Source organism: Sciurus vulgaris (assembly GCF_902686455.1).
Source record: "Sciurus vulgaris genome assembly, chromosome: 2".
Lineage (NCBI taxonomy): Eukaryota > Metazoa > Chordata > Mammalia > Rodentia > Sciuridae > Sciurus > Sciurus vulgaris.
In genome coordinates this window covers 170187190-170201603 of record NC_136462.1, presented here as the reverse complement: position 1 = coordinate 170201603, position 14414 = coordinate 170187190, and the positions used below count along the sequence as shown (strand labels likewise).

The following is a 14414-nucleotide window of genomic DNA, read 5'->3' as shown; positions in this document are numbered from 1 at the left end:
ATGAGTTCTACCATGCTTTGTGTACTTTTTCTTTTCCCTGGGGCATGGAGTATAATGAAAATATGGTGGTTTAGACACACCAGTGGGCTCAGGAATTTTACTATAAATGAGGAACATCCAATTGTGTAACCTGGTCTATTGAAAGTCATATTCATAAGTTTCTCATACTTTTTGACTGTGAACTTAAGAAGAAATGCTCCAGAAGCTGAACAAAAGGAGGTTCAGAGGAATGTGAATTGATGGAGCAATAGTTTGTCGTGTGCAGTATAATGAAGTGCAGTCAACTCTTTTGTCATTAGAGGAATGATTTGCCTACTCTGAGTTATCCTAGTCCCCTTCTTCTGTTCTCTTTTGATGACTGCAAACTTTGTCTGAGGCTTCTTCTAGACTTGAGGACAAGAAAGCTTTGATATTAAAGTACTCTCAGGTACAAGCAAGAATTGTACCCTTATTTCTCCTTCTCTCCTTCCTCCACCACCCCTCCCTTCCCTCAGACAAAAAGGTAGAATGCTTAGATGTGGACTGTTCTGGAGAAAAGTTAAAAGGGACTTTGGAAAGATGAAGGAGAAAATATCTCATCTGTTAAATACTCCTACCTATGACAGGATTAAACACACAGTTTATTTCAGTGCCTTAGAATTGAGTTCTAGATGTTTCCTCATATGTTTTTAGATCTAATTGTGTAACATCTCCAGCAGTGTTTTGAATGCCAACAAAAACTTTACATGAGAGAATTAGAAAATAAAATTACCAATGAAGACATGAATTTATGCTGATCGAATGAAGTCATAAGGGATACATCCCATGGCCCCCATAAGGGGAACTGGACAAGGCATCTTCAAAGGCCAGCTTGATTCATTTATCACCCCTTTAGAAACTTAGGGGTTGACAGCTCTTTTACACACTACCAGGCCTGCTCTTCACAAAGCATTCTTGTAAGGTTGGCAAGAAATACCAACGGGCCCAAGCAACTTCTCACCTGATGAGTACCTGTGAGTTCAAGCTGCCTGTGTAACTGATTCCATTCCACCTGAGAGAAAACAGCACCTGTGTAACCCTGATTCCATTCCACCTGAGAGAAACTGACGGACAGATTGTCCAAACAGTGCCATCTGTGGTGAGATATTAGTCACTGCATGCTTTTCATTAAAAGAGATAAAAGAAAGCCAGGGAACCCCACCATAAGTTCCTGGCCAGGCAAAGCCAACCTTCAGTTCCTCCCAAGTAATTGAATTTTGCCTAAAAATGCTAGCATCAATGGTAACACTGTAAAATTCGACTTTTAAACTTTTATCAACAAAAAAATAGTTGCAATATAGAATAGTAGAAAGATCATGGAACTTCAGGATAATAATGGTAGACTGAACATATTCATTCAATTAGACTCTTTTGAGTCCACATTAATACTGAATTATAAGAGAGATTTTTTTAAAAGTATAGTCTAGCAAGAGTGTGGGATAAAAGACAATTATAATTTCCATAGCTATATATAGTCTATATGTTTATAGCTATAACAGATCTGAGGAATTAATCATATTTTATCTATATGACAAATGGGGAAATCAAACTGAATTACTCCATAAAAATCTTAACAATTTCAGGATTGATAATCCAGGTTCCTCTGGAAGTGGAATTAGAGAGAAGGACTAAAATTAGGGGGATTGACAGCTATTTAAGAAATACCTCCCTGCGAGGAATAAGTATTTACTCTCTGGAGACAGGATAAAAAACGAAATGAGGATGATCAAGACCTAGAAGAGATAGGGTTACCATTTTGAAAGTAAGGCCATCACAGCAATCTACATGTGAAGACTTCCAATCTTTTCTCTCATTTGGCCCTAGAATGCTGGGATCCAGACTTATACTCTCCCACTGAAAAATGAGAACTTCTCTAGGGACTCTGATTGGGCCAAGAAAAAAAAAAAACCTAACATTATCAACATTAGGGGTTACTCAAGAGACAAAGACAGATCCCTCTACAATGATGTCTCAATGACCCTCAAGCTTTTTAAGCCATCAAATGTACTCAAAATCCAATCAATTTGTTTATTCTGTCAATTTTAAATATAAACAGATAATCAATAGTGCCTAGATATATGAGGAAAAGTTAGAAGTAGAAATAAATTAAAAAGTAAGTATATAGGACATAATGAAAATGTAGTGATAATTCTTTAAATATATACATGTTGCTGATATCCTTAAGAAAATAACCAAATATGTTACATCTGTGAAACAAAGAAGGGTCAGATCATAAACTGGCTCATAAACATTAAAAATAGAGTAGCAAAAAGAAAATACTGACAGAAGAGAAAATAAATTAAAAATATATCCCAGAGAGTAGAGCAAACAAATGAAAAAAAAAAGAGAAAATGAATAAATATGTCCAGAAAGAGAGACTAGAGGAAATTAGCATAGAAATAATTTATGAAAAATTTTCAAACAGAAGGACAATAACTTTCAGACTAATATTTCTCAAAGGGTGCCCAGCACAAGGAATAAGGATAAAACTATACCAAAATACATCAGTGTAAAATTCAAGAAACTGGAGCAGTTGCTGAAAATTTCAAGAGGTACTTATACAAAATAGAAAAAAGATCACATAACTGTTTTTCAGATAGTAAAACTGAAGTTTTCTTAACAGTTGCACTGGATACTGAACAATGGACCAACTGAAATTCTGAAAGAAAAAAACTTTCCAATCTAGAATATTATACCCAACTAAACTAACAACCAAGTGTTCAAATGTCATGCAGCCATTTTTAGATATGCAATGTCTAAGAAACTTAACCTTCATGAATCTTTACTCAGGAAGCTACTGATAAATGTACTCAAACTAAAATAAGAAAGTGAACTATGAAAGAGAAAGTCATGTTATATGAAAAATAAAAGATACTTAGCAGAGAATATTAATAAATAAAGTGGAAATTGATCACTTTAGTTTGAAGAAAGTCAGAAAACTCCAAGAAATACTTTTAAAAGAGAATGTAAGTGGGCAAACTGTTGTGCTTGAATATATTACAAAGAGGTGTAGATAACTGGAAGACAGTTTGGAGTTGGACTAGACACACTTGCAAATAAATTTAGCAAAAGACAAAAACAAGACACTTACTTCAGGAAAAATTTAAACTGTGCATGAAAAGAAAAATAATTAAGATATTCTATAACTCACCTGTGAATAAAATTCATAGTAATGATCATATAAACACTGAATACTTACCTAACACATAAGTATCTCAGAAGGGTGAGAAGAATGTGTATATGAGTTTCATGAGTGGAGATAAGAAAGATCAATGCCCTCATCTTCCAAGATGGAAGTCAAACACTAGTAATACCAGCATATTATTTTGAGATATGGAAATACAAACCAAAAGCACTAGCTGACATTTCTCTATTACACACTGACTACTCCTTGTTCTTTTTTTTTTTTTTAAATCCAATAGATAAGGAGAGTCAGAGCCCAAGAAAATGAAAGAACCAATCCAAAAAGTCCTTCTAGACCATTCTTTTGTTTTATTCTCTAGAGCTCCATTTTCTGGAAACAAATTTTCCTCATTCTTAATTGCCCCTAAAGGCCTGTGGGATGGCCCCTGGTTTAGAGAAGGCATTAGCCCATATCCCAGTAAATATTCCAGGACCTTTGTGTGCACTTGTAAGCATGTACTTCATGTAGCCAAGTGTCCCTGGACACACTGCAGGGTAGTTAAAACATGATTTAAGATACTATTATATCACGGTAGGGTTTTGTATTTGTGTCTTCCTGACACCTTCAGGAAGGCATCAGCCAAGTCTCAACCATTATCTGTTTCAGGGAAAGGAGAAGGTCAGAAGGATGGAGGATACCATAGATGGCCATGATAGCTTTGCAGAGCTGCATGACATTTGAGAGTTTCTTTGCAGCAAAGATGCTGCTGAAGAAGGAGGAGACATAAGACTACCAGGGATCATCATTTGGTCATGCCACTTTCCTCTTTTGTCTCCCCATTTTGTCTCTCAAATGGTTCTTCCCCATTTGAGTCAGATCTGTTCTCCTTTTGGTACACCAGTTTCCTTCTTCATTGAACACTAGAACTTCTTTTGAACAACTTTATAGAGCAGAGGTTGTTTTCCATTCCTTGAGGGATTTACGTTTTTCCTGTTTTGGCTTTAAGTGTTCAGACAATATCTATGTTTATAAAGACATTTAGATGACATTATATGAGTGACATGTCCAACTGAAAGCATACTAATCTTTATTTAAAAAATATGTAAGGGAGTTTATTTTTAGCCTTTGTCAACTGACCTTATCCTTCTGAACTTCGCTTTTCTTCTTGTTGATTTTTCTTCCATAAAATTGTAGCATTGCTTTACAACTGTGGTTTGATGTTGCATAATCTCATTCTAATATGTGACATTTTGTTTTAATTCAGCTAGTAATCATCCATAACATATTTGCCTGCTTGGATTCATAGAATTTTAAAACTAGAGGAAACTGCAGAGTCTATACAGTTTACTTATCCTTTGGTTAGGGAATTTTTTCCTGACCAGTTTTTGCTGGTAAGAGTGGAAGCTGAATTTCTTGTGCTATTACTAATTTGTTTTCCTATCTCAGTTCTCAAGGTTTTTTATTCTTCTGGACTCCTTAGTGAACCAAATATATATATATATATTTTTTTGTATATATATTTGTATATGTATATATATATTTGTATATGTATATATATTTGTATATGTATATATATTTGTATATATGTGTATATATACATATATACATATGTATATATGTGTATATATGTATATATATGTACATATACATATATGTATGCATATATATATAAGCAATTTTGCACATACAGTGCAAGATTATTTTTTAAAGGACTGTTTCATTTAAATCAATGGCAATAGCAATCTTCTACCTGAAGGTTATACAGAACCCAGGGAAGTCCTCTAAGTCTATTCTCTGTCCCAAAGACTTTACTAATCAGAACTATATTTCAGACTAACTTGTTATACCAAAGCATCTGTGTTTTTTCAATTGAGCTCCTAACCCTTTAGCTACACACTGGATTACACACTGACTACTTCTTATCCTTACTTTTACATTGGCTTTTCTTGGTTTTGACACATCTCTGCCAAGTCATTTCATGCACCAAGAATCTTGAGCACTTGCTCCTTTTGTCAACAAGGCAAAGGTTTGGGGTTGAAAATTTGATGCTTGATTATTGCCTATAGTCAGTGGACCTATACTGTCTGAACCACCCTCGAGACTCATTTGTTGTCTTGTTTCCAAGTTAGATATTACCTTCACTGGGCATTTTTAAATTACTTAATGTTATTGAAAATAATCTTCAAAAACACTGACTCATCTGATTCTTGCTTTTTAATTAAAGTCAAACATAATGTTTAACATAAACATAAAGCATAGTGTTTAGAATAAACATAAGGAGCTTTAGCTCAGTGGTAGAGTACCTGCTTAGAATGTACAAGGCCCTGAGTTTCATTCCTCACACCAAAAAAAAGAAAATTTTATATATAGTCACATGTATATAAATATAAATAATTTAATATAAATATAAATAAATATAAATATTTTATATATACAAATATATATTTGTTAATATATAATATATTTATGTATGTAATTAATAATATTGAATAATATATTCATATATGTATATGATTTCTTCTCCTAGTGTCTTTTGAAATGTCTTTGTCATCTTCTAGATTTAGTCACAAATGAATTAGTATAGTTTGATGCATACTTTGTCATGTGGCAAATTGTACTTTGATCTGGACTATACAGTCTTCATTTGAGGATGACATTTGTAGCATGTATACCCTCACTTTGTTTTCTGTCCTTTACCATGACACAGTTCACAAGCACAGTTTAGAATCTTTATCAGCACAAATGCCCAGAAGTTACTAACAATGAGAATTAATGCTGAAGTTAAAATTTTGGTGTCATCTCTGCTTCGTTGGCATGCAGTTTGTCTTTCTTGTTTTTAAAACTTGCTGATCAGATTAAAAGATATTTATTCCTGCAAAATAAAAGTTACAAACTGACAACCATAGGGTCAAATCCAGCACCATGAAGATGGTAAGTTAGTTCACACTAACTTCTGCTGACATAGTTTGTGTGACTTTAGAAGTAAAGTGCACTTGCCAAGGTTCCACTGAACTAGTAACATAATTCCATATTCCCTGATATGCATGTTCATTTTATAGGCACATTACTTTCCTTTCCTAGTCCCTGAAGACACTTGTATTCACTTTCTGTCCAGTAAGGAATAGCTGTAGATAAGAGATTAAGTTGTATGAAATTGCCATTTGCCTAGGTTAAAAATACCAAATATTAGCAACTTCATATGATCTGACCATATCAGAAGATAAAAAAAAAAAAAAATCAAACAAAATTATGCAGACCTTGGTGCTCTTCCCATTTCAAAACAACTTATTTTCTATTTTGAATCACTAAAATCATGCAAAAAGAAGTGATTTAACCATGTGTGAAGCATCACGGTAGACACCAAGGAATAAATAAGATATAAATGCACGTATGTTTTTGGAGTGCTCACCACTGTTTTTCATGGGGTGAATGGTCTTGTTTTCTATTAGATTATGAGCTCTTTGAAAGCAGGACTGAGTTTTTTGTGCTCTATTTTCCTGTGTATTTAGCACTTGGTAAGTGCTAAATAAATCTTTGTTAAGCAAATAGAAGGTAAGAGAGAGAAAAGAAAAGAAAAAAAAAAAAAAAAAGAGGGAAGGTGGGAGAAAGGGAATCTGTAGATTGAGAAGTTCCAGACAAGTTGGAGTTATCACAGAGAAAAGGAAGACTACAAAGAAATTAGATAGTTTTTAATAAAAATTTACCTTAGTGAGTTTTATATTTCAAAGCATTTTTAGAACCATTGATTGAAATAGCTTTGGCTCTTAAGTTGACTTTGATTTTCCAAAAACCAATATTGGTCCAAAGGGATTTTTGCTTTTTGCCATAAAAGCATCATAAACAGATGTCATGGACAACAGTAACCAGATGTCCTTTTCAGTGGAAGAACAATAAGGATGATAAATTTGGTTATTTGGAATTATAAACTATGGTATCTATTAAAAATTTTTTACATCCAAATGAACCAATATAAAAACTTTTGTGTCATATTCATTTCTAAAGGAAGAGAACTTCTTAGCATTTTTCCTTTTACTATTGTTGAAATTATCAAGTTTTATGTTTGAGTTTATTTCTAAGCAGTCCATGGTGCAAATAATTGTTCCTACTAAAGTTTACTTAGAAAGATGTTTCTTTTGTTAAGTAGCAACTTGCATCAAAACGATCAATAACCAAATTTCTTTCTTTTCTATTTACTTATGTTTGGGCAATATTAAAGGTGATATAGCTATAACATTTCCAGAACATGGAAAAAGTAGCCATCAGTCACCTTGAGAAATTTATTAGAAATGAAAAAAAAAATTTACTACAGTAAATAGCATTAGCCCTGCTACTTATAGATAGCATACCCCTTACCATTCAAGAAAAAATAATGCTCAAATCAAGAAACCTTAGAATTGTTAGATGTTTTACCTATGAGTAGCAAGGGTGAAAAGACAGAAAACAAGAACTTTGATGTATAATTAATAAAAGACTCAACTTTCAGACATTTAACAGAAAGAATATTGTTGATCTGCATTAAAAACTTTAAAACATTTATACTAGTGAAAAAATTAGAAACAACTATAATGATCAATGATAATAGAATATTGTTTAGTCTTTTTATAATTTTATATTTTTAATGTATAAAATATAATTATATATATAGTACATTTTAATATTTTTATCTGTAAATAAAGAAGAATTAAATTATGGCATTTGCTGGCAAAGGATGCAGATGGAGAATACCATGCTAAGTGAAATAAGTCAAAACCAAAAAGCCAAAGGCCAAATGTTTTCTCTGATATGCAGATGCTAATTCACAACAGGAGTGGAGGGCACTAGGGAAGAATAGAATTGTTTTAGATTAGGTAGAGGGGAGTGAAGGGAGGGGAAGGGGTTTGGGGTAGGAAGGATAATAGAATGAAACAGACATTATTACCTCATGTACACATATGACTGCATTACTGATGTGATCCTACAATATGTACACTCAGATATTTTATCTGTATGAAATTTATTTTCACATGAAAATATTCTTAATGTACAGATCAGTTAGAAAAACAGGTTACTTAATTATATATGTACATAAATATATAAAGTATATATTATATATTCATTTATACAATAATATATATTCAAATGATTATATATTATAATGTAATTATATATATAGTAGTATACAATACTACATGTGATAACATATATTCTCATATATTATGACATTGACATCCATGTTGTTATTATAATACATGATATATATTAATTATATATATTATGTATGTGTGTAAATCAGGTGTGCTGACATACACCTGTAATCCCATCAATCAGGAAGGCTGAGGCAGGAGGATCACAAATTGGAGGCCTAGGCAATTAAGTGAGAGCCTATCTCAAAAACAAAAAAGGGCTAGGAATGTAACTCAGTGGTAGAGCAACCCTGGGATTCCCAGTACTGCAAACACTGATAAATTGTGTAAGTGTGGAAATATGACTGCATCTTTATAAAAGAATTATATGCACACATTTTTTAGGGGGGGAACACTTATCAAGGTTTTAACTATTTTTTTCTCTAATGGAAGAGTTAGGTGTGCTAAAAAAATTTTAACTTTCCTCTATGCTTTATCTCATTGTGTAGTTTTTCTTCAATGGGACTTTTTTTCCCTTTTTAAAAAATTTCTAGTTTTACAGATTGCATTTTGATTCATTGTACACTAATGGGATCCAACTTTTCATTTCCATCGTTGTACACAATGTAGATTCACACCTTTCATGTAATCATACATGTACATTGGGTAATAATGTCTGTCTCAGTCCACTATCTTTCCTTCCTCCACCCCATTTCCCTCTACACAATCCAAAGTTCCTCCATTCTTCTCTTGCCACACCCCCAGGTTCCCCCATTTATTATATCATCATCCACTTATCAGAGAAAACATTCCACCTTTGGTTTGGGGGGATTAGCTTACTTAGCATGATATTCTCCAACTCCATCCATTGACTTGCAAATGCCATAATTTTATTATTCTTTATAGCTAATATTCCATTGTGTATGTATACCACAGTTTCTTTATCCATTCATCAATTGAAGGGCATCTAGGTTGGTTCCACAATTTAACTATTGTGAATTCAGCAGCTATGAACACTGATGTGACTGTGTCACTGTAGTATGCTGCTTTTAAGTCCTTTGGGTATAAACCAAGGAGTGGGTTAGCTGGATCAAATGGTGGGTCCATTCAAAGTTTTCTGAGGAATCTCCACACTGCTTTCCAGAGTGGCTGCACCAATTTGCAACTCCACCAGCAATGTATGAGTGTGCCTTTTCCCCCACATCCACATCAACACTTACTGTTGCTTGTGTTCCTGATACTAGCCATTCTAATTGGAGTTAGATGAAATCTTAGGGTGGTTTTAATTTGCATTTCTCTAATTACTAGAGATGATGAGCACTTTTCCATATATTTGTTGATCACCTATATATCTTCCTCTGTGAATTGTCTGCCCAGTTCCGTAGCTCCTTTATTGATTGGGTTATTTATATTTTTAGAGTAAAGTTTTTAAAGTTCTTTATAAATTTTGGAGATTAGTACTGAGTCTGAAGTGTGTGTGGAAAAGATTTTCTCTCACTCTGTAGGCTCTCTTTTCACATTATTGATTGTTTCCTTTAATGAGAAAAAGTTTTTTAGTTTGAATCCATCCCATTTATTGATTCTTGCTCTTATTTCTTGTGCTGTGGAGTCTTGTTAAGGAAGTCTGGTCCTAAGTCAATGTGATGGATATTCGAGCCGACTTTTTCTTCTATTTGGGGAAGGTTCTCAGGTCTAATTCCTAGATCCTTGATCCATTTTGAGTTGAGTTTTGTGTAGGGTGAGAGATAGGGGTTTAATTTTATTTTACTGCATATGGATTTCCAGTTTTACCTACACCATTTGTTGAAGAGGCTATCTTTTCTCCATTGTAAGTATTTGACACCTTTGTCTAGTATGAGATAACTGTACTTATGTGGGTTTGTTTCTGTTTCTTCTATCCTGTACCATTGGTCTACCTGTCTGTTTTGATGCCAGTACCATGCCGTTTTTGTTACTATTGCTCTATAATAGAGTTTAAGCTTCAATGAACTTTTAAATTAACACAAAACTGTTTCAAAAAAAGAAATGCTACTGTCTAGCAGTTAGCGGTCATGTCTTTACTACTTATAAATACACTGCTGTTCCCAGGCTTTGATTGATAAGGTTAAAAACAAACAGTGGTAATCCATCTAAATAGTTAAGGTGGGTCTCTGTGAATCTATAAAAATCTCCATGATAAAGAACTGTCTCAGATGTTTCACAACATCACATGGTACATGTTAACTATGTACAACCTTTATCTGTCAATTGTACCTCAATAAAGCTGAAATAAAAGCATTATCGCAATATTTAGCAATAGTCACCACCAAAAATTTACAATGAAAGAAAAATTTCTAAATCTTAGTCAAAGTATAAGTCATTATTTCCTCCATTTGAAGTGAAATCATTCAAATTATAAAATGTATTGGCCTCCCTTTTTATAAGAGTTCAATTTTTTATTCTGAGGAAAAACTCATTTGTGGTCATTTTTATTTTCTGTTTCAGAGAAAAAGGTTATCTGAAAACACTGTCAGTTCATTTTAAATAATAAAATCCCTTGTGCATAACTTTTATTTCAAAACTGACATATTTGAAATAGAAAATTTTGAAAAATCACCAAAACTTCTATCACTTCTATAACATTTTGGTGTCTATCCATTAAGGTAATACCTAGTCTTATATTTTAAAAAGGAGGTCAATGTTTATTCAAATCCTCATTAAAGTCAGTAGGGATCAGGAACCTACATTTTTTTTCTTTATTGTCTATGGCATTTGGAGATAATGGTAATGAAATATAAATCTAGTCTCCTGTTTAATCTACATTAAGAATCAAACTGTGACTGCAGCCTTCTACCCTGGATGCCACCAGAGTTTTCTGGGGTGGGGGCGTAATGGAAGTAACATGATACCAGCAACACTTGAAAACAATACATTCACATCTTCTTCCATCTCCTTTCCTCCAGGACAGATATCAGTGGATGGATTTATGCGCTATCTGAGTGGAGAAGAAAATGGAGTTGTTTCACCTGAGAAACTGGATTTGAATGAAGATATGTCTCAGCCCCTGTCTCACTATTTCATTAATTCCTCACACAACACCTACCTCACAGGTATGAACTGGCAGTTTTATGACTGTTACTTTGAGCAGACTCACCAAATTTTCAAAAATCTCTAGTTTCTCTTGTTTCAAAGTGTAGGAGAAGTTTCTTCTGCTTCCTAAGAAATGCCTCTGGGAACTCTGGGGTTCTCCACCACCCAAGTCTCCACCCATAAGCAGCCATGTCCTTGTTTGTGAAGCAATATCATCAATTCTCCACAGCCTAAATTTTCAAGTCTTTTATATGTACCCATACCTGTTAAGTGGACCTGGGCCAATGGAATTTTGTATAATGGAATCAATTCTTCAGTTGAAAGCCACTTGTAATCTCACCTGCCTCTCTGGGCTGTGTTCATCTGTGGAAGGGCCCCATGGCCCTTAATAACTTCTGCTGAAGGCAAATTGATTTTCTTCAAGGTGAAATAGGGTGTTAGACAAAAACAAATTGATCTGTGAATAATAATTTATTCTTCATAGTAAATATCATAATAAAACAGAAAAACAACTATATGTTTCCTTTATTGATCATAAATTGAGTTCTGCCATGGTTTTTGGGGAGATCATTAACTCATTAAGACCCGAACACTTAATTCTGTGAATATTTAAATGAAATTGACATAGGTACATTAAAATGGGTTGGAAATCATGATCTAGTACTTAACATACATATAATTATGCTAATATTTGTTAATATTAATATTGGTTATTACATTACAATATAATTATATTATATATTATCTCATTTTATATATATGTATATATATACTATACTAATATATGTATATATATACTATACTAAAGTTTTTATAGCTATTGCATATCTGGGACAATGGGACAAAATGGATTAAATAAGAAAATATTAGAATATATTTCACATACCTATATATACATAATTTAAACAAATATACACATATATGTTGTCTTATCATAGTTTAGAATTAAAATTTTAATATAGATTTTAACTAGCTGAGAGTATTTTTATAATTAAAATGCACTCCTTCTAAAACACTTTCTATATGGCAGATGTCTAATGGCAAGCCTTAAAAAGTCTTTCTAGAAAACTGGATGCTGGGAGAAAAAAAGAAAGAAAAACACCTTTTGAAAACCACATCCCATTCCTGCTTCGCACTGTCCTCACATATGTAAGATGGCCAGATTGAACACAACCCAACTGAAGTCTGGGTCTCATTTGGTACTTGTGCTTTAGAAATGCTCTCCTTGCCATGAGGGTGGTTTTGATATGCTCTTGCCTCATTGTCCAGGGGTGTATGTTTGTACTTCAGAGTACACCACCAGTGAAAATGCCTATAAAGACCAGCAAGATCCAGGCACTGGACAGCCATAAAGGTTTCTGTGAATATTCCACAGGATTCAGCAGTCTGACAACTAAGCAACTAAGCAGTTCTTTCTTTTGAATTTCTTTCTTTCTTTCTTTCGGTACGGGGTACTAAATTCAGGGTCACTCAACCCCTGAGCCATATCCCCAACGCTATTTTCTATTTTATTTAGATATAGGGTCTCACTGAGTTGCTTAGCACCTCAGTTTGACTGAGGATGGCTTTGAATTTACCATCCTCCTGCCTCAGCATCCCAAACTGCTGGGAATACAGGTGTATGCCACCAAGCCTTGCTTCTTTTGAATTTCTTCAGCAGATTTATTTATTCTGCCTTCAAATGCACATTTTGTTGTATCAAGTCTAGTATTGACCCAATATGCCATAAAGGGGAAAAAGAACTGAGAATAGAAATGATTCTAGGATAAAGAGCAATGTTACCTCTAGGCAGCCAGAATGAGCTATCTCAGGGTGATTCCACATAATTTGAGATCATCTAGTCAAAATCATATGCTCTGAGTTCTATAGACAATTGAACTGCAATGTACATGTTTTTTGTGAGCACTGTAAGGTTTTCAGACCACTTATACCCAATTTTGTCATTTCAGCTGACATTCTCTAGAAAGGCTCATGCCACAAAATTATATTTGTGTTTGGTTTCTAATAAACCCTATTCTAGTTACTTATTGCTATGTAACAAATCACTCCAAAGTTTAATATCATAAAACAAGCAATATTTTATTTTGATCCATATTCTGGGAGTCAGGAATTCTGACAGTGAATAGAATACAAGGAACTGTATGTCCCTGCTTCTTTGGTGTCCTAGTTTTTACCTAGGAAGTGACTGAGAGAAGAAGAGGTGACTCAATTAAAGAGCTCACTGCTGGAATTATCTGGAGTCTTCTCCAGAATATCTGGCCCCTCATCTGGAATGACCCAACAACTGGGCTCAGTTAGGACTAGGAACCCAATTTCCTACAAGAGGACTCCCCATGTAACTTGGGCTTCCTCAGAGGATGGCAACCCAAGGGTAGGTAGACTTCTTATATGGCAGCTCAGGGATGCAAAAACAAGTCTCCCAGAGAACAAGGAAGCTTAACTGTCATTTTGCACTTAAATCCTGAAGCTCTATAATGTCACTTCTTTCTGTATTTGTCAAGAGTCACAATTCCACTTACATTCAGAGGGCACATTGACCATATCTCTCAATGGGAAAGTGACAAAGAATTTTCAGTCCTGCTTAAAACTACAACAGGTTGTGTAATTTCCAGAGAAGAGTGTCTACTTATGCACCCCTTGGATTCAGTTCTTTAGTCCTGCTACAAGAACTACAGCATTTGCTTCCATCCAAGCTCATTAGCCTTTATGAGGGATTTTTTTTTCCTTCTTAAGAGTTCTTAATCTTATTTATCTTATCTGGTGCCACTGACGTATAGCAGCCTGTCAAAGCTTATAGACCCTTCTCAGAATGTTAAAAACATAAAATAAACTATCTGGGATTAAAAAGCAAATAAATTTCACTGAAATATTTTTAACTAATATTAAGAAACAATTTTGTGATAAAATATTTATCTTTTTAATTAACCAATTTAAATGAGTATAAGCAATATGTTGTCATCCTTGACACAACTGGATATGATAGGAAAATATCTGTGATTTCTGCTGGTAAAACAGTCACAAATCCTGCTAAAACTACTGTGACTTGTCACCTACATTTATAATTGAAGAGAATGTTTAAATTCTGTGTAGATGTTATAACT

At 33.8% G+C, this 14414-nt stretch overlaps 1 protein-coding gene and 1 long non-coding RNA gene across 4 annotated transcripts in view; one reads left to right on the top strand and one right to left on the bottom strand.

Moving 5' to 3' along the window:
- The window catches only part of LOC306655128, a 554397-nt gene that overhangs the window by 280428 nt on the left and 259555 nt on the right, over positions 1-14414 (bottom strand). The gene's annotated exons all lie outside the window — the stretch shown is intronic.
- PLCB1 (phospholipase C beta 1) overlaps positions 1-14414 on the top strand; it is a 722251-nt gene that overhangs the window by 511058 nt on the left and 196779 nt on the right. For all 3 annotated transcript variants that reach the window (XM_079129398.1, XM_079129397.1, XM_079129399.1), the window contains exon 10: positions 11187-11333. In XM_079129398.1, the coding sequence (XP_078985524.1) occupies positions 11187-11333 (147 nt within the window). The remainder of the gene's footprint in view (positions 1-11186; positions 11334-14414) is intronic.